We start from the raw sequence: 20,317 nt of genomic DNA on the forward strand, positions 1-20,317 counted from the left end.
ATAGAGGCATGGCCTCCTCGCTCTCCACCACCGCCCCGCCTCTAAACCGCTCCCCAAACCAACCGCCAGTCCCCGTTGCCCCTCTCTCCTCCCTCCCCACGGCTCCCTCCCGCGGCTACCTCCTTCGCGCCAGCTACCTTCTCCTCACCGGTGGCCGCAGCCCCCTCCTCCCCGGCGTGGCGGCCCAGCGGGCCTCCTCCTCCCCAATGGCGGCCGCAGCCCCCTCCTCCCTGGTGCGGCAGCCCGACGGCCTCATCCCAGCGCGGGGGCTCGGCGCGGTGTCCTCCTCCTCCCGGCAGCCTCCTCCTGGCGCGGAGGCCCGACGCAGTGTCCTGCCGTCCTCCTCTCGACGTGGGGCCCAACGCGGCGTCCTCCTCCTCCAGGCGTGGCGTCCTCCTCCCGTGCCTCCTCCTTTCTCTAGGATGGCGTGAGTCTGCGCCCGCTCTCGATAGCGTTCGCCTCATCCGCCTCTAGCTTTGCCGGCCTCCTGTAGCAATCGGTAGGATAGGGTTTATTTTACAGTCTTGCGGTGCGGGACTCCAACCTCTGTATTTGCCGTTCAGGGACTTTTGGTGATCCGCGGTGCGCATAGGCTAAGCTCTTGGGTGGCTGCTGCTTGATTGATGAATGATGCTGATGAATCATCCCGGGCAGGCAGTGACTTCTCCAATCTCCAGCTCTCATTTTCTTTTCCTTAGAAGTCAGATGCCGTTTCAATCGTCTAGGCGAGTTGAAAAGGTAAACTATCACTGCCTTAAAGGCATTTTCTTTGTGCGTGTGATTTCTGGTTTTTTTCCAAAAAAAATGACTATGGAAAATGAGGAGGGGCGATTAATTCTTGTGTTGCGTCAGAATACCTCTTTGCAGCCATGCAGCCTGCTTTATTAGAAGGCAGCGCCTGGAAGTTTCGTTTCGTTCCATCCACTCGTGTAGAAGTCATTCGTTCTTCAAGCCAGACAAAACATTAGTCGGCATACATATGTACTATAATTTGCATTACGGCACTTGCGCAAAAGACTTCTCTGACACAATGCGTGTAAATATCTACTCTTACCTTTTGAATTTACAAAAGTCGACCAAGTAACCTCTTAGTCAATTTTGGATGAGGGGGAATGATGCTGGTTCAGGGAAAAAGGGGCGCGGTTACATATCGCCTCTGGCGACAAATATACGTTTATATAGTCCGTCACCTTCTAACTGGCGGCCCCACATCCGTCCGCGCAATAATTAGTGGGTCGGTGCGTTTTTCAGTGGACCGGATACGATAATTAGCGCACCTGCGTCCGTCGACTGTTTGCGCGCGTAGCGCGCTCCGTTATTTTGCATCGTAATTATTTGGATGGATCGATGTTTAAATCCCGCAACCTACGAGAGGTGCTCGAGGTAGTGTTTTGGTTAGTGGGACTCGTTACTCGAAGGTAAACACAGACACACGATTTAGACATGTTCAGACCGCTACATTGCGTAATACCCTAAGTCTTGTATGCTAGTTGGATTGAATCGCTTTGGAGGGGATCCCTACCTCACCATATATTGTCGGGGGCAGGGTTACAGGTACTAGTCTATTGAGTTATACTCTTATTACAACGAATATTTTCCTAATCCTCGCTAGTCCCGGTCTTTCCATGTAGACTACACCGTCCTGCGCCATGGTCTCCATGTCAGATGCGTCTCGGTGTTCAACCTCATATCTAGGACTGTCCAAACCTTCTGGTGGGCTCATAGATGTATGTACGACAAGCCTCCGAGTACATTTTAGACAAATGCAGCAGTTCCGGGTACTCTTGTAGACTTCACCGACTAGTTTTTGATGCTCTTCGAGTACTTCATATGGTTGAATCTTCAAAGGTACCCAAAAATTGCTATGCGGCTAAAATGTGCTCAAGCCTCATTTAACTCAGTCTCATGTCTTCAATGTTGAATTTTATCTGGAAGTGCGACGAAAGTCACACTCCATATGCAGTAGCTTACGATTTAGGTTGAATCGAAGAATCAGGATGAGGGTCAATCTGTAGTTCGCATCACTTTCCCCTTAAAATTTGGAGAAAAAACTTTTTTGTCGATGGACACGTGGCACACAGTATCGGTATTTACTTCACTTGCCGGCTTGACCTTGGTTGCCCCCCGACTTTTTTATGGAATCTCGAGCTCTGACGGGGACAGCTTCTTGGATGCGGTGAAGACTTGCATCATCGAGTTTGGTACTTGGGTAGTTGTTGTTAGCTCCACGGCTTTTGAGTCGCAATCATACGACCTCTTCACGTCTCCGCATAGGGAGAGTACTCCCTTGGGTCCAGCATCTTGAGTATTAAGTACCGAAGAGTATCTTGGCCCTCTAAGTGGATTTTGGTGATTTAATGACACAAGTTTAAGTGTCTAACAAGTTTTAAGTGCATAAGCAGATTTAAAAGGATTATTGGTCATGGAGCACTTGTGATGGACCCCTCAAAAGGAAATAAAATGATGAACGGCATACTATCTAGTTTAAATTCATTTTCGATTTGAATTTGAGTATAGGAATGCCGCGCTATTAAGAGGGATGCGTGATATCTGGTCTTGATGTTGAAAAAGGTGCTCAAGATGACCTAACAAAACCTATAAGAGATACCAATTGCACTGCACGTCACATGGGAATTTTAGCGGAGCTAACCAGAGAGTTCCAGAATTTTCCGGAAGTTTTTCCAGAATATTCTAGAGGTTAACTATTTCCGGAAAGGTTCCGGAGGTCCGGATTTTTTCAGAAGTTTTTCCGGACATTTTCGGAGGTTCCGAAAATCTTCGGAACTTAATCTCTAACGGCTAGTTTCGGGGTGAAGTGGTATAAATACCCCCTCACCCCTCCTGTTCGCTCTCTATTGCCTCTCCACTATTCTGAACTGCAGAAACACCTTCTAGCTCCTCCTTTGCTCCCCTTTGACTTTCTTTGAGAGATTTGTAAGTGGGCAAGAGATTGTGCTAGTGAGCTGCAACTCCATCTCTTGAGCATCTTGGTTCTTCATCAAGCTGGTGGTCCACGTTTGTTACTCTTGGAGCTTCAAGCTCCTAACCGGTTAGGCATTGCTCGATTGAGCATCCAAGCATTTTGTCTGCCTCGGGAAGTTTGTATTACCCCTACGATTGAGTAAGTGACTCTAACTCGATCTTTGTTGTCGCTAGAGGAAGGGAAGTGGCTTGGTGTGATAAGCCCACCCTTCGTGGGTCCTCAACAGACACATAGGCTTCGTGGTGTGAAGCTAAACTCCGGTAACAAATTCTCGTGTGTCTCTTTCTTGTTTTTTTTACATTCATTCATATTTTTGCTTAGAACACATATCTAGGGTTTGTGCTTGATCTACTTTTCTAGCAAGTTTGAAACTGTGCTATCTTGTCTCAGAGCCTTAGAATAACTTGTGGAAACCCCTATATTCGTCGATCTACTTTTCAGCAATTAAAACACATATCTAGGGTTTGTGCTTGATCTACTTTTCTAGCAATTTTGAAGCTGTGCTATCTTATCTCAGAGGCTTAGAATAACTTGTGGAACAACCTATATTCGTCGATCTACTTTTCAGCAAGTCAATCTTGAGGTTGTAGTTGTTTCTCGTCAAAGTCCAGAAAAATTCGAAGATTTCTCTGGAAATTTTCGGAAGTTGCTGATAAGCTTGTTTTAAATGTAAAATTTTTCAGATCCAACTATTCACCCTCTGTCTAGTTGACATTCTAGATCCTTTCAAGTACACATAGTGCAGGATGGCCATGAATTTGGTCGATACTAGTTTTCCAAGGATGGCGTTGTACGATGTTTTGAAATCCGCTACCTTGAACCGGATGTATTCTATCCAGTAGTGTTCTTCGGTCCTAAAGGTAACTGGCAAAACCACCTATCCTAGGGTACAACCGCGTTGCCCGGGACGATCTCATAAAATGGAGAGTTCGTTGGGGTGAGCATATCGGTGTTGTCGAGACCCATTTTCTTCAGTGTCTTGGTGAACAGGATGTTGAGACCGCTACCGTCGTCGATGAGTACTTTAGTAAGTCTGGAGCCAGCGACAACTGGGTCCAGGACAAGGGGATACCATCCTGGGTCCGAGAAACTAGTCCATTGGTCCTTCCTAGATAAGGTAATTGGTACCTCAGACCATTGTGAAAAATGTTGGCATCGCTGGTTCAATGGATATTATCTCTCGAAGATTGAGCTCCTGGGATAGCTTAATAGTAGTACCTTGGGTTCCGCCGAAGATGATGTTGACGGTGTTGGATGGGTTCTGTAACTTGCAATTGTCACCATCATCTTCGTCTTCCTTGACCTTAGCCTTATCTTTGGTGCCAGATGGCTCTGCCAGGTCCTTCCGACTCTTCGTAGACTGAAACAATATATCACAAAGTGCTTGTGGTATGGGTGCCATGGGCACTGTTTCTTCAGGAGCTCGTTGAACGAGGGCCTATCTTGATTCTTGCCGCCACCTTTCTTGGACAATTGCGAAATTGCCGTGATAGTATTGTATGGCTTGCGCTTGCGGTTGTGACCTATTGAGTAGTCGGTTCAATTATCGTTTGTGGGGCGATGGTCGCGGTTCTTGTAGTTGCATTGGCGATTATTCTGATTGTTGTTGTTCTGGCCCTTGTTGTAATTGGACTCAAAACTTTCGATCTCCCTGTCTTCTTCATTTGCCCACGTCTGTACCATGAGCTTGAGAGACTTGACATCAGCGGAGCGTCTTCTGCCAAAATCCTGGAACATTTGGCGGTCGTGGAGGCCATTCTAGAAGTAGTCAATAATGTCGCGCTCCGTCACATCCATGATTGTGGTCTTCTTGTTGAAGAAGCAATGTAAGTAGCTCCTCAGGGTCTCGTCTTCTTATTGTTTAACTTGAGACAAGTCGATTCTATTACCAGGACGCTGCATTGCCCCTGTGTAGTTGTTGGTGAACGCTACCTGGATGTCCTTCCACGAGTCGATGGAGTTCTTATCCAACAATTCGAGCCATGTGAGTAGCACCGCCTCCATGCAAATGGGGAAGTAGATGACTTTGGTGTCGTCGTTTCCCCCAGCTGCTTTTACTGACAGCGAGTAGCACCAGAGCTATTGGACTGGGTCTTGCTTGCCATCGTACTTGGTGATATCTGGGGGTTTGAACTTTTTGGGTAGAGTTATTCTCCTCACACGTCTTGAGAAGGCGGGAACCCGTCAGTATCATCTCCTAGGTGTTCGACTTTTTGCTCGCGCTCGCGGCGTCATCCGTCGATGATGGTACGGGCGTCGCGGCTGGCATTGATCTTGTTGCAGAGCTCTTCTACTGGGCGTTCAGGCACTAGGTTAGCCCCACGATGGCCACGGCCTCCCGATGGTCCTGCCCGACTACCTTCAGCTCCAGCTTGGTTTGGTCCAGCGCCTCTGAGTTGACTTGGTCTGGACGGAGGGCCTCTATGGCTGCTGTCATGTTGACATAACTGGGATGGGGAGCGTTGGACTGACTGTATCAAATTTTGCTGATCGAGTTGTTCGTACGCGAGTTCCGCCAGTTCAGCCAACCGATGAGATCAATAGATGTGACGGTAGCCAGAAGAGTACGATGGTGACGCATTTGAACTGCTTCAAAGGCGTTATCCAGGTTTTGGATTAGTAGGTCCGCTGCAAGGTGGTGGCGGCGCTCTGCTCTTGCGGCGTTCCTTGCTCGTCGTTGAGTTATTTGAGCTTCGATCTCTTCTCCGACAATGTTGACGGTGAGTTCATCCTACAAGTCCTCATCCGGGTGACGCACATGTCGCGGGTTTCTATCCCGTTGCTCTTCTTCTTTGATCTTTTGTCCAGTAATGACGGCGAAGAGTTCTCGCTTTAGAAAGTGGCTTCCCGAGTTTGAAGTGATGACCTCTATGGTGCCGCCTTCGTCGTAGATGGGTGACAGAGGAGCTCCCTCCTGGTACGGGAGAGTGTCGAGGTAGGTGATGAGGCGCGAATCGTCGTCTTTGGCAAAAGCGGGTGGCTTCATGTTGGGCTAGTAGACGAATCTACCTTGGGGAGTTGATGTGATTACTAGGCCCTGCTGCGGACCTAATAAAAGAGTCTCCTCGTCTGGATACGAGTAGTAGTCAAGGTCCTCGATCGTATCCGTATCGGATTGTGATTTGGATAGGGCAGCCTGATAAATAGTGGCCGTGTTGCAGAGTCCGAACAGGAATCGACTCTCGGGTGGTAGTCCGACTCGCGCGATGGCTTATGTACCGGCTCATGAAAGTCAATCCGACTGGCGAGAGAAGTTGAGTTGAACTCGACTCGTCCCCCAGCCTCTGACTTGGTCAGAAATTGAAAATTCATCAAAATTCTTGACGAGATCCTCCAGTTGGCACTGGAGCTTCGTGGTTTGCTAATTTTTCTGCGAGGTCGATGCAATGTGGTGGTCAAAATTTCCAGCGCCGTCTGCGAAGCAAACTCAGGAGCCGAAGACAAACGTTGCATCTGCTCGAACGCGATTATTGGCTTGATGATGACTTATGCCATCGAGTTCGCCAGTGGATTCTCGGTGAGTGCCCCTACCTGGGGCGCGAGCTGTCGGTGTTTAAATCCAACAACCTACCGAGGGGGTGCCCGAGGTAGTGTTTTGGTTAGTGGGCCTCGTCGAGATTAGGAATTCGAAGGTAAACGCGACACATGATTAGATAGGTTCGGGCCGTTAGATTGCGTAATACCCTACGTCATATGTGTTGGTTGGATTGAATCGCTTTGGAGGGGGTCCTTGCCTCACCTTATACTATCGGAGGCAGGGTTACAGGTCGGTTGGTCAAGAATATTAGTCGGATATGACTAGAGAAGTTCTACTCTGATTACAATGAGTACTTTACTAATTTTCGACTAGTGACTGTCTTTCCATGTAGACTACGCCGTCCTGCGCTATGGTCTTCATGTCAGATGCGCCTCGGTGTCCAGCCCCTTATTTAGCACTGTCCAAATCTTTTAGTGGGCATATAGATGTATGTACGACAGATCCTTACAGATATGGCGTACTGTCTAATAAAAAACCAGGCTTCTCAGTACTACTGGCCAATAAAAAAGATAGAATGTATGTATCCATGCACAAAAGAAAGAAAGTGATGATATCACTCACATGCATGCGAATCAAAAATTTTAAAAATTCATAAATCTTACATCGAGCATCAAAATTAAATTCCGATTGTACCATTGAGTTTCTTACAATAAAACCTTCCCAACAAGATCCCACTTAACTATATTTTAATGTATTTTTTATACGCGTTTTTTAATCAAAAGTTGCATGGCACGTTCACGTGGAACAAATTCTACAAACTCATGGAACAAAATAATAAGACGCATCGAACAAATTATATGAACTCAAAAAAATACCGACATACATGCAGTTTTGAATTTTAAAAAGTCAAAAATCATAAAACCAAGCACCTAAACTGGATTCCGATTGCACCACTAAATTTCTTTTGACAACATATTCAAAACAAGATCACATATGTTTAGAACACATTAGATGAACTCACAGAATAAAAATCAAATTATATGAACTAACGGATCAAAACAACATTACACGTTAAAGAAATTATATGAACTAATGAAACAAAAGATCTATATGCACGAACAAATTGTAGGAACCCACAGAACAAGTATTTACATACATAGAAAAAATTATATAGATTTACCGAATAAAAAAATTAAGGTTGCATATTTTCTGCGAGTCACGTACACGTGGAAAATTTTTTACAAACTCATGGAACTAAATAATCATACGCATAGAACAAATTATACAAACTCACAGAACAAAAACGGGTACCCACATGCATGCAGTTTTGAAATTAAAAAAGTCAAAAAATCATAAACCAGGCATCCAAATTGGATTCCGAGTGCACCACTATGTTTCCTTTGACAACATCTTCAGAACAAGATCACACTTCACTATGTTTGGATAAAAAACATTTAAAATATTTTTTAATACAAAATATTAATTTTAATTATAATGAACAAATACTTGAATAACTAGAACAAATGATTTTCTAATGCAAACAAACAAAATAACATGATAAAAAAATGATTACAACCATGAATAAAATATTGAACATCAGGAAAATAATATGATGCAAATAAAAAGACGTACAAATAATAATATGCTCAAACAAAAGATTGAAAATTTTATAATATAAGATAAAATATTAGAATATGAGCATCAAGTTGGAATATTTTTTCCAGATACACATATCTGTAACAAATTATATGAACTCAAGTACAAAATTACTCATAGAATAAATTAAATGAACTGATATAACAAAAATAAATACAGCAGAAACAAATTATATGAACTAACGGAACAAAATAATAGTACACATTGAACAAATTATATGAACTAATAGAACAAAAGATCTATATACCTGGAACAAATTTAGGAACTCATAGAACAAGTATTTATACGTGGAAAATAAATTATATAAATGCACCAAATAAAAATTTATACACTTCAAACAAATACATTATGGACATATAACAATATTGTAATCCACGAATCTGCATGGTTACACACGAATCTACTTGGTTGACCAGTTCATATCATGATAGGCAAATAAAAATATTTATACATGGCTAACAAGTTGATATAGAAAGAATAAGAAAACGAAAAGTTAGTATTTAACAATTAAACGAGTCTATATCCTTGACCAATTCACATATCATCTAAAGTTAGTATTCAACAATTAAACGAGTCTATACAGAGAAGAAATATCTACAAGTGGGTTAGAAATAAAGTGGAAGAAGGAAATACTCAGAAAATGAATAGAAAGGAAAAGGGGAGAACAGTGAAAAAATACAAAAGAATAAAGGTGTGGTCCTATGGACTAGAAGAAAAGTTAATAAGTAAATAAGAGAAAAACAATTGGAAGGAGGTAAATAGAAAAGAAAATTAGACTAAAAGGATTGTAGCAAAATAAAAGGGGAATAAAGAAAGTAACGTAAGGTATAAACAGTACTGGAAAGAAAACACATACGGAAAAAATAAAAACACGGAATAAACAAAACGGAAAAAAGAACCGAAGTTCCTGTCTCCAGCTCGCGCACGTACGGCCGACAGTAACAGCCTAGTGGGAGTTGGGCCAGCACCCACATTTCAGCCCGTGAGAAAATAAAAGACTAGACCGAAAAGGTAATAAAAGCCCGCGTAACCACAGGTCGGAATGCGATATTGGGTCGAATTCACGCCACCGGCCCACGCGGAATCCTTCAGGCGACAAGTTGCGATTTATAGTCCCTCCGGGGAAATAGGAACTCGCGTGGTACGCGCGTGTCATCATTGACAACACACGTGGTGCAGTAAGTGTAATCCCTCATATCAGTGACAAGACAAAGAAAGTGACCGGAGAGGAAGCAAAAAGTGACCAGACGATGGCTTCTGCAGATTTGATTTGCCAACGTTTGCACAATTGCGTTCACAGCTGCCTCGAGCGGGATTCTTCGTCGAGACAAAGGGAGAGGAAGGGTGTTTTAGATATTAGGTGCTAAACATTAGCAGTCTCATATTGGATATTCGAATACTAATTAGGAGAACTAAACGTGAGCTAATTATAAAACTAATTGCAAAACCTTGTGCTAATTCGCAAGACGAATCTATTAAGCCTAATTAATCCGTCATTAACAAATGGTTACTGAGCACCACATTGTCAAATCATGGACTAATTAGGTTTAATAGATTCATCTCGCGAATTAGACTCCATCTGTGCAATTAGTTTTGTAATTAACCTATGTTGAATACTCCTAATTAGTATCTAAACTTCCAATATGATAGGTGCTAAATTTTAGTGGGGTGTATGCAAAACACTACCTATAGAAGCATTTTTTTCTACTAGGTGACTGTTGTACCAAAATTCAGAGTAGAAGCATTTTTTTTTCCAGTAACACAATGTTGGCAAAACAGAAGATCAGCTTTTCCTTCCAATCGAAATCAACCCGTGTATCTGTCAAGTCTTAGGGGGTGTTTGGGAGGAGGGGGTTAAATTTTAGCTCCTGTCACATCAAATGTTTGGACACTAATTAGGAGTACTAAACCTAGATTAATTACAAAACTAATTACACAACCCCTAGGCTAAATCGCGAGACGAATCTATCAAGTCTAATTAGTCCATGATTTGACAATGTGGTGCTACAGTAACCATTCATTAATGATGGATTGATTAGGCTTAATAGATTTGTCTCGCGATTTAGCCTAGGGGTTCTGCAATTAGTTTTATAATTAGCTTATGTTTAGTCCTCCTAATTAGTATCCGAACATCTGATGCGACAGGGCTAAAATTTAGCCCTCTCCTCCCAGACACCCCCTTAAAACTTGTTTCAATTGCTGCTCACTTGTTTTTGTTTATGGGAGGGAGATGAATGGATTTATGAAAAGTAGAGGGGTACTCCAGTCATTTCACGAGGGCTGCCCCTGGGTCAAACCCCACGGACCAGGCCACCACCGCCACTCGTCGTTGTCTGTCGTCGGGCACTTGGGCTGCGGCCGGGCGCCCCCCGCGCAATTACTCGTGCTCCACCAGCGGGGAAGCCTCCGAGGCCCTTGGAAACTGCCCCCACCCAACCCCACCACGACCACCAAAACCCCCTCTGGAAAACGCTAAAACCACACGCGCCGACGGGCCTCACTACCTCTCGCCTTCACGGTCTCCTCGCCCCTCGCCCCACCCGCAGTCCCTTCCTCCCCTCCCCCTACCCGCCATTGCCTAGGAGGCTAGGACTGGACCCTCCGGGCGCAAACCTTATCCAAATCGCCGTCGCCCATGGAGGCCGTGCGCGCGTCGGCGGCGTGGGTCGCCAGCTGCTCCTCCCATGTCACGGTCGACCTGCAAGGTAAGGCCTGTTCTGTTCTTACGCGTTGTGGCTTTTCTGCCCTGTTCCGAACCTGTGGTACGCGGAATTAATTACTTGCTGCTGCAGTGAGATGCTTACGGGATTATTGGATTTTAGGGTTCGCACAAATGTCGGTTCAGTGCTGGTTTCGTCTTATTTTTATTTATTGACTACTTCTGTTTATTTTGATTCTAAAAAAGACTACTCTTATTTATTTATGGCGATTGCTTGTGTTGCGGATAAACCCTGTTCGATTTATTTTTGTTGGCAGTGGGTTTCGAACACCACTGTTTACGATCCATTTTTATTCGTATTTTTCTACTTACCGATTCCTTGACGTTTGATTGGTGTTTAGTAATTTATCCTGAAAACAAGCTGGAAAATAATATCTGGCACACATCTGTGTGTTTTTTGTAAGTTTTGTATGGAACAGTATTTTGCAATAGGTCTCCTCGTGAAATCTTCGGTATCAGTATTCCTCTTAACCTGGCTGTTCTTTTCCCCGCAGAAATTGAGAAGGTGGTGGATAAAATTCAGGGGAATGTTCCAAAAGTTGAATGGGATTTCGAAGGAATTCATTACTTCGACAATGGGCCGCTCACAGTCCAGTACCTCTTTGTCTTGGATGCACTTAACTTCTGCTTCTGGCCAGGTATAAGTTCAGGCAAAAAATCAGTGCGTCTTATGAACACGAATCAGATTGATGTACTATTCCTTTAACTGGCACTTGAAGATTTCCAGAATAGCACCAATAGAAATTAGCCATTGCCAATCTTGGAATCCTTTCACTTTTGTATAATCTACAGCCTCGGTACAGGTGTACGTTCGGAAGAAAGTATTAAGCGATTCAGTATTACTTTCAGCTCATAGTCAATGAGTCACGCGGGTTGCCAACATGTTTGACATTAACTGTTATTGTCTTCAAACTTTTGACTGTACTGTGTACATAACAAGAATATGGATGTTTTCACCAGTAATACTCCTGTGGCTATTCAGTACTTTCTTTGGCCTCAGACCTGTTGAGTTGTTTGTGGGGTTTCCGAGAAGTTGGCCCCTTTCATTTTTTTTCTGATGTAATTTTAGTTACTACTTTCTTTTTTATGTATGTCTAGTTACTCTCCACAGATCGCACCTGTGCCTTAAAATCCATGGAGTCTCTTTTGCATTGTTTATGCAATTCCATTCAATTACATGTGAAACGGCTTGTAGTTTTGCCTGAAATTATTGTTTCTCACTATTGCGCTGCAGTAGAATTTTCAGTTCCTATTTCAGTTGCATGTGTCTCTTCTACAATCATGATGAATTTATTATGATATTTTTTATTGAACAGATAAGGATTTGAGCTATGACCATTTGGCTTCTGGACTGAAGTTAGCCTTGGAGAAAGATAAGACTGCCCTCGATGCAGACCGCCTAAAGAACTACAATGGTATCTTCTTCCCCTGATTGGCATCTTATGAGGTTCTGTCATTGTCATGATAGTTCATGGTCATATTTCCAGGATTGTCATTATGTTGAAGTGCTATTACATTGTGTAGGTTGTGGTAGCATATAAATGGACATTTACACATTATGCTCAACTGCATGTAGTGCGATCCTCTCAGTTTCAGGACCTGTTTTTGGACATCTTTTTCTCTCTTTCTTTGGAAAACATTTAAGTGAAATCTGCTAGATTCCTTTCAAAAAAGAATATCTGCTAACTTGGAAGGGTACATGCAAAATGTAGGCCCCCAGCTCCGCCAACTTCTGAACTGGCCACGACCACTGCCAATTGAGGAGGAAAGAGTACGCCTCCTCCATGAGGTAATATTCTGTAATGCCAATGCTTAATTGCTACATTGAATATTTCAATTAGAGAACTCTCTTGGTTAATAATGCTCATGTTTTTGGAACATCATCACTTATCAACTTTCACACTCCAACCCAGTCCTTTCATGATAAATTTAGTCATCCACTTGATTTCTGAAATCACCCTCACTGGGTTGCCTTGCTGCTAACTTTTTGGCTTGTTGCTGACTTGCTGTTACTGCCATTTTCATCTTAGCATGAGTATATTTCTAAACAGTTTCTTCCCCGCCAAGAATAACTTTTTTTTGCCAATATTACTATCATTTCTATTTCATTTGTCAAGGTTGGACTGGAACTTGAAAGAAACTTTGGAGGTCAGGCTGCTAATCTAGTGAAGTCTGCTGGAAACTCTGCTGCAACTCTAATTGAACTCATTACCCGGCATTTTCCTGGTAAATTTTCTGCTGACCACAGTGCAGTCGTTGTCGCAAAAAAAAAGGACCCTGTTCTGCACTTATTCATTCATATTGCACAAAATAAGTTCAGCAGCTGATAGTCTCCTTTTGGCCCCTACCTGATCATGAGGCCTGTATGCTGCAGCTGCACATATGACTTTCCTGATTTGGGAAGCATGACAGGATTACCAAGTGTTTGATTTGGAAAACCACACGGGACATTTGTCACATTAGGCACCTACAGTGAGTGAAACTGGAATGGCCTAGCCACAAAGGACCACTGTATATCGATCCAGATTCAACCTGCTACTGTAGACATGAAAGGGAACAGTGATGGGCTGGTGCCTGGTCCAGCCAAGTGAATTTGGTTTGGGCTGGGCCATTAAAAATCAGATAGTCGTGCACGAATATCTGATGCTTAACCCATATGATTTTTTCCCTTGTTACAAGTACCATCATTGCTGTTTCTTAGGTGTTCAGACTTTCTAGAACCTCCACACAATCAGTTCTAGCTGGAATGGAACTGTAGATCAATCACCTACTAGGACTAATGCACCAGGATCAATCCTTTTGGTTTTATTTGAAAAGAAATCTCGATGCATTGAACTCTTTGATTGTATCGTACCTAAACATCGTACTGTACATGATATTATTTACCATATTTGAACCTATAGCTCCTCACTAAAGACAGACAGGTTCGCTGTCAGGTCAGACCATGAACAGCTGTCCTGTCCAGCATTCGTCCAGTTGCCATGTATCATCAGGGTGGCACTAGTTTCATCCCTAAACTGGCTTGGCCAACTTTGGAATAACTTCAGAATTAATCCTATCTCTTTGATAGTTCAATTTAAATTGTAACTTGCACCCTTGCAGAGAATTTTAGCATGTATTGAGTCTCATGAATAACACAAATTGATGGTACCTTTTGTTAAACTTCCATGAGCATGTAGAATTTGGAGGTTAAACGTCTGCGAGCATTCAAAAACGGTTTTTCCCCTCATGTTGTAAGGTCAGTAACCTTGCGGTGTTTTGAATTTCAATTTTGACAGGTTTCCGGGATCATTCACTTTACAAGGGACACCAGGTTTTCCTGTACAAGAGAGCTCAGATCTTTGTTGCTGATTTGTGGGGTGCTTTCAAGGGACAAAACTACGGCGAGTTCCATGACATCAATTCCATCACCATATTTGCTGACTACATTGTCCCCGCTGTCCTGAGGGAGCTTGGCATACTGAAATATGGCTCGAACTTATCTTGCTCGATTGATTCAAACCGCGAGATCGTGCCTGGAAGCGAGGAGGAAGTGGAGATCCGTGCTTGCTCCATCTATGCAGTGGAAAAGATGAGGGACCTGATCGGCAAAAAGTTTGGAAAGCAGGTAGGCACATTTGAACCAGTTCCACCTCAGACTTCATGCCATGTGTTTTGTGACCGGCACTCTTGGTAGGGTCAAATGATATGTTATCTGATCAACAAATTGACATTCACTAATATTACTAGTCATGAAAAGAGTACCGCGTTTCAAAAAGTTGCTATTTTTCTTCTTCTTATTGATCAAATTGTATATTTGATTGAAGCATAAAGCAGTCAATACGGTGTTCTGGCTTGGAACTGACGCCGCTCTTGCTCTTGTATTTTCTCGGCAGCTTCTGAGCATTGACATTGATCTCTGGCTCTGGTCGTGCGGCGTGCAGAACATGGCGCTGTCACATCACCGCACCCTGTCGATTTACTACTGAGGCAAGCAGGCACCAGGCAGGTATTCAGCTGCAGGGCTGCTGGTGCTGGTGCCGTGGTGAGCGCGTATTCAGTCATTCAGCTGCCCGAGCGTTGTCGTGGAACTGTAACAGCTATAGTTGTCGAAAATTTTGTCCCCTTGAGAATGCACAAAAAGGTGCAAGGTATTGTAGGGTCGTCGCATTAGGATGGACGGTGCTAGTAATATAACATTTTGAGACTAGAACAGCTGTTGTTTTCAGATGAATTGTACTCGTATGGAGTGGATGCTGCTGCTCTCCAGATTGATCTCGATGGATGCGTAAGAACACAAGTAACCACCGCTGATTTGCTTTCTGCAATGGTTTTCAAACGCCGGCAACTGCAAGCTTCAACGGGAAGTTTGCTGAAATTTGAGTAAGTTCATCACTGATCAGTACTCAGTAGAAACGCCTGAATGTGCTGGCGTGCTGTTGCGAAAGGGATCAAGGCACCTGCCTAGGTGTCGAGAGACCAGACCCCCAACAAGATTCGGCGCGCCACGCTACTTGCTACCCACGGCCCGCTGGACAAGCGAAGCGACCTTGGAAAAGCCATGTCGCGTCGAATAAATGTTGCATTCTCTCCATTCAAGGCTCTGCACCTGCGCCGCGGCCCCTCCCGTCTGGCCGCGCCGTCCTTCGGGGACCTGTCTGCCGCCTGGAGCGGCCGCCGGCCAGCGGCCTAGGCGCCTAGCTTTCCGCGGCTCTGACAAGGCAATGCCTGCGCGCGCCGTCCATGTTTACGGGCTGCCGTTTCCCGTTTGATCCTCGTGCTGTCAGGGCTGTCGCCGCGCCCGTGCCGGCCCGCCGGGGCTGGGTGGGCGGCGGCAGGACGGGTGCAGCGCAGAAACCAGCAGGCGGCGCGCGGCCTGTCGTCTGTGCGGCGTGTTGACTTCGTGGCCATGACGGTACCCCGTACACGGTCCCGTGACGTTGAAAAGAGCGCTTGGCATCGAACACCGCCTGCCAAAGCATGCCTGCACAAGCCGAGTAGCCGTTGCTCGGTGTCTGACCATTCTTCACGACGGACACCAATCCCGTCCTGGCCCCAGGCGGTGTCACGGTCCAATGTTGCCTTCGGACCTGACTGCCTGCCAATGAGACTTGGACAGGAGCAGCCAAAATTCCCACACCCGGGACCCGGCCGGTTTCCCACGAACGATCGATCGAATCGATCGATCAGTCCACTCCACTCCGTACGGCAGCTGAGAGCCAACCCAAGAGCGCCACAAAAAGATCTCGGCGCCTCCCGAGATAAGATCTCAGGTTGCGGCTACGCGCCCGCTCGATTGGGCCGTCGAGCGAGGGGATCGCCGAGGCCGGTGGATGGCGTCATGGCGACCTGCCGTCTGCCGAGACAAAGGGGAACACGGCGCCGGAGCGCCTGCGACGAGTCCCGGCGGAGCCGAGCCGCGACAACGGGGGGCGTGGGCGCGTGGTGGTGCGGCCCAAATGGAAAGCGAAGATGCCCTTGGCAACTTGCGCCGCTGCTGCTGGGCCCAGAAATTTATGCTATTCTCCGAAAGGCCAAAAGTGACGTGCCGCGGGGGTTCCGTCCCGTGCATGAATGTGACAAGGACACAAAGCATACTACTTCCGTAATAATACGAAACAAATCATGTACACTACGTAACATAAGGTCCCGCTCCATATCAAATGTTAGATACTAATTAGGAATATTAAATACAGATTAATTATAAAACTAATTGCACGGATGGAGGCTAATTTACGAGACAAATCTATTAAGTCTAATTGGTTCATGATTTGACAATGTGGTGCTAGAATAAACATATGCTAATTATAGATTAATTAAGTTTAATAGATTCATCTCGGAAATTAGCCTCCATTCGTATAATTAGTTTTATAATTAGCTCATGTTTAGTCCTCCTAATTAGATTCCGAATATTCGATGTGATATGAATTTTAGTTCGGACTAAAGATCCAAACAAACAACGTATAATTACGTTGCAAATGTTTGCTCGATGGAGATTTAGCATGTCTCGAGCCAAGACTTTCGGCGGTGCGAGGGAGATCTGGTGATCAGGCACCTGACGACAGAAATTAGGTACGGTCAGTTTCTAGCACCATTATATTCTTTTCGGTTAAAAGCATAGTCAGTTTCCCGTATAAAAAAAAGATCACTTGCGCCCCGCATTATTTTTTCTCCGCTTTAAAAAAAGTTCAGTTCCTGCTTCGCGTAGCCTCATGCCAGAAAAGTACTCCTAGCCCGAAAAGCGAGCACCCCACCACTCCCCATGCTCCTCCACCAATCGCCTGGCGGGAAACCGCACCCCACGCACGGAGGCACACACGGCTCCTGGCCGTAGGGCGTCGCCCCGGACCGGACCGGGTTTCGTACGTGGGCGTGGCCCACCGGCCGCCCGATGTGCGGATCCACGCATCCCGCAAAGCCGCGAGGAAAAAGAGTGGCGCGGAGCGACACACCAGGACGGGGCGAGCGCGCGGCGCTCCGCCCGAGGCGCCCGCGGCGTCCGCCCGATCCCGATCCGTCGGCGTGGTGTCGCCCCGACCGAATGCGGAGACACGGAGCCGCCCCCCGCACCCCAGGAGCCTGGAGCTGGGACTGGGAGGCCTTTCCCGCCCGGCGCGCGGCTTCGCTTCGCTAACCCACTTACCCACGTACGCCGGCTGGTAACCTCACCGCGGCTAACCCGACTCTCCCGTGTGGTTAGCGCACCCGAGCCCTTTGCTTAGCCGCGCCGCCCTTATATACTCCGCGCCACGGGTGGCCATGGCGGAGCTCGAGGGCTTGACCGGGGCTTTGGTGTTGTATGAGAGGTGGGCCCCTGGACACGGCGGTGGTGCCGGCGATGAGCTGCAACGGGTGCCGCGTGCTGCGGAAGGGGTGCAGCGAGGCGTGCGTGCTGCGGCCGTGCCTGCAGTGGATCGAGGGCGCCGAGGCGCAGGGCCACGCCACCGTCTTCGTCGCCAAGTTCTTCGGCCGCGCCGGGCTCATGTCCTTCCTCACCGCCGTCCCCGAGCCGCAGCGCCCTGGTACGATCGTGAACCCATGGTGGATGCGCTGCTAACTCTACTTTAGTGCGCGGTTCTCCGTACGATGATCGAGTGTGCTTACGATACCTGTGGTTGTTGCTTGTGGATGCAGCGGTGTTCCAGTCCCTGCTGTACGAGGCGGCGGGGCGGACGATCAACCCGGTGAGCGGCGCCGTGGGTCTGCTCGGTGCCGGGAGCTGGCACCTCTGCCAAGCGGCGGTGGAGACCGTCCTCCGCGGCGGCGGCATCCGCCCGCTGCCGGAGCTCGACGGCGGCGTCCCCGCGGCCGACGGATCGTTCGCTTTCACGGCGAGGCGGGCGGCGGGGTGCTCGACGTTCTCGGCCGCGAAGCGGGCGACGGGGAGGGTGCTGAACGTGGGGGCGCCCGTCGCGGTGGCCGGCGGCGCACCTGAGCCGTCGTGCGACCTCGGGCTGTGTCTCAGCCCCGGGTCCCCGCCGGCGCCCGGGGAGCGGCGGCCGAGGCGGCCCGGCACCCCGTCGATGACCTCGGAGGAGTCCGTGACGACGACGAGCGGCGGCGGCGGCGGGAGGGAGCCCGAGCTGCTGAACCTTTTTGTCTGAGATTTAGCTAGACGGCTAGCTAAGCGTTCGATCATGCGGTGTACTGTGCTGGATCCCGGCGAAAAATGTTTGGTTAGCCCCTCGCCGGCGAGGTATCCGTAGTCTTCTTCCTTTTGGGGCGCGTGCGTAGAAACCGCCGACGGTCGAGCGCCGGTGCCGGCAGCTCCGCCTGCAACCCAGCCGCCGTCCGTTAACTACAATTTCTTTTGTTTCTTCCCCGCTCTTTTGGCAAGCAGCAGCACCGCTCGATCGATCGATCGCTGAATAAAACTGTAAAGAAAAGTAAAAGCTACTAGCTCGGCTGCGTCGATCTTATCCTCAGCAGCGCGGCGCCCCGATCAGCTTATCCAAAGCGAGGTTAGTGTTGGCCAGCAACCCCAATCAATCCGTGCATTATCCCCCAACATGTCCGACCCGGAACTGCACTAGCTCCTTTGTCGATGATAGCTTAACAAAGTCGCTGATCGGTCGGGTGGCGTGTTACTTAAAATCCAAGTGGGCGTATTGAACTCCAGAAATCACCCCGCACGAAAAGGTTCAGGAAAAATGCAGGCGCGGGGGAGGCGAGCGTGGGACGAGCATAGCATGTGTGGGTGGTACACGCGCGTGTGTTGGAAGGATACGGCGGTTCGGCTTTTGGGTAGGGGCGGGTACCACGGCGCCGCGTTTCGGGGCGGGCGCGCGCGGCGACTGGACGCGACCCCCCGCCCATCCCCGCGCCAGCGAGAGGCTTTCCTGGCGCGCCGACGTCGCGGCCTCGGGACCCCAAAACCCGCGTGAGCCGGCAGTCCCGGCACCGGCTGGACCGCGCGCCGACTGCCGCTGAGCACGCGGCTGTACGGTTACCAGTAGTGGACACCGGAAGCGAGCTAGCGGCACGAGCGAGCCGATGATGCACAGCCACGGCGAAGTCAAGTCGCCGATCGAGTGCAGTTGATGGATTCCCATCGAAGCAACCTGTGGCCTGTGGGTATATTTCTATCCCATCGGAATCTCCACTGATACGGCGATCCTTTGTGCGCTCCTATAACGGTGAGGATCGGATCACCGGTTTTCTCGATCTCTCGCTTGCCGCTGCTTCCACGAGGAAAAGGTGTGTCCATTTTAGAATTCTGGAAGGTCGATCGATCCGTTCGCGATTTATGCCTTGTTGTCGAACATTCTGGAGTTGTAGTGGCCAAATTGAGCGCAGCCCGGTCGATTCCCCATTGCCCATTGGACACATGTTACACACGAGTCCGTGGTCGTACTCCCCTCCTATTCATCATCGCCGAATGGAAGAAATGGCAAGGCGGAGGAGGAGCACTCCACTACTGAATTCTTTTGTGCAGTTGTGAGTTTGTGACACGGCATGTGCGGGAAGTACTCGGTTGCTTCTCGCCCATGGCTTGTTCGGCCGAGTCAACAGTCAAGTCCCTCTTTCTCTTTTTTTATTTATTTACCGTAAATAAAACTAGTGTTACAAAAAAAAAAGACCCTTTAAAAAACTGGTCCCGGAGACATTTGCTCCTGCACCTGCATGCTCCCGGACACAGTAGCAGGTGGGGGATCATCTTCTTGTACCGTGCCGTGTTGAGCTGGTGGACGGTGGCAAGGATCACGAGGCAGGCCGGATGGAATAAGCACAGGTGCAAAAGCATTGTTCATGCTGCATTTGGCGAAAGAGAGCACCTCGACCGCGACGGGAAGGGGGCAGGATGCTCGCTGTCCCGTGAAGGCAAAAGACCGCAGCACAGTGTGCTACGAGTAAGACCAGAGCAGCGTGGAGACGTGTACTGTGCTGACGCTGCCTCGGCGAGCAGAACAGAGGGTTGGAGGGAGGGGAAAGGAACTGCACATTTGACGGTCCGGATTCCTGATGGAGCCAGGGCATGGCCGGAATCTCACGGCCGTGGAGT

At 47.6% G+C, this 20,317-nt stretch overlaps 2 protein-coding genes across 2 annotated transcripts; both read left to right on the forward strand.

Moving 5' to 3' along the window:
• The first annotated feature begins 10,554 nt into the window (after positions 1–10,554).
• Positions 10,555–15,143, forward strand: LOC117842265 (uncharacterized). The gene is made up of 7 exons (XM_034722654.2): positions 10,555–10,822; positions 11,331–11,474; positions 12,153–12,251; positions 12,549–12,625; positions 12,954–13,062; positions 14,115–14,443; positions 14,712–15,143. The coding sequence occupies exons 1-7, from the start codon at positions 10,753–10,755 to the stop codon at positions 14,802–14,804; spliced, it is 921 nt and encodes a 306-aa protein (XP_034578545.1). The 5' UTR covers positions 10,555–10,752; the 3' UTR covers positions 14,805–15,143.
• Positions 15,144–17,558: 2,415 nt separating this feature from the next.
• LOC117842949 (uncharacterized) lies at positions 17,559–18,711 on the forward strand. The gene is made up of 2 exons (XM_034723478.2): positions 17,559–17,837; positions 17,950–18,711. The coding sequence occupies exons 1-2, from the start codon at positions 17,615–17,617 to the stop codon at positions 18,417–18,419; spliced, it is 693 nt and encodes a 230-aa protein (XP_034579369.1). The 5' UTR covers positions 17,559–17,614; the 3' UTR covers positions 18,420–18,711.
• Positions 18,712–20,317: the final 1,606 nt, after the last annotated feature.

The sequence above is a fragment of the Setaria viridis genome, chromosome 2 (genome assembly GCF_005286985.2).
Source record: "Setaria viridis chromosome 2, Setaria_viridis_v4.0, whole genome shotgun sequence".
Lineage (NCBI taxonomy): Eukaryota > Viridiplantae > Streptophyta > Magnoliopsida > Poales > Poaceae > Setaria > Setaria viridis.

Coding starts and splice junctions, on each gene's coding strand:
- LOC117842265 (XM_034722654.2), top strand. CDS start 10,753: ATGGAGGCCGTGCGCGCGTCGGCGGCGTGGGTCGCCAGCTGCTCCTCC. Junction 12,252..12,548: donor CCGCCTAAAGAACTACAATG/GTATCTTCTTCC, acceptor TGCAAAATGTAG/GCCCCCAGCTCCGCCAACTT. Junction 13,063..14,114: donor CATTACCCGGCATTTTCCTG/GTAAATTTTCTG, acceptor CAATTTTGACAG/GTTTCCGGGATCATTCACTT.
- LOC117842949 (XM_034723478.2), top strand. CDS start 17,615: ATGAGAGGTGGGCCCCTGGACACGGCGGTGGTGCCGGCGATGAGCTGC. Junction 17,838..17,949: donor CCCCGAGCCGCAGCGCCCTG/GTACGATCGTGA, acceptor TTGTGGATGCAG/CGGTGTTCCAGTCCCTGCTG.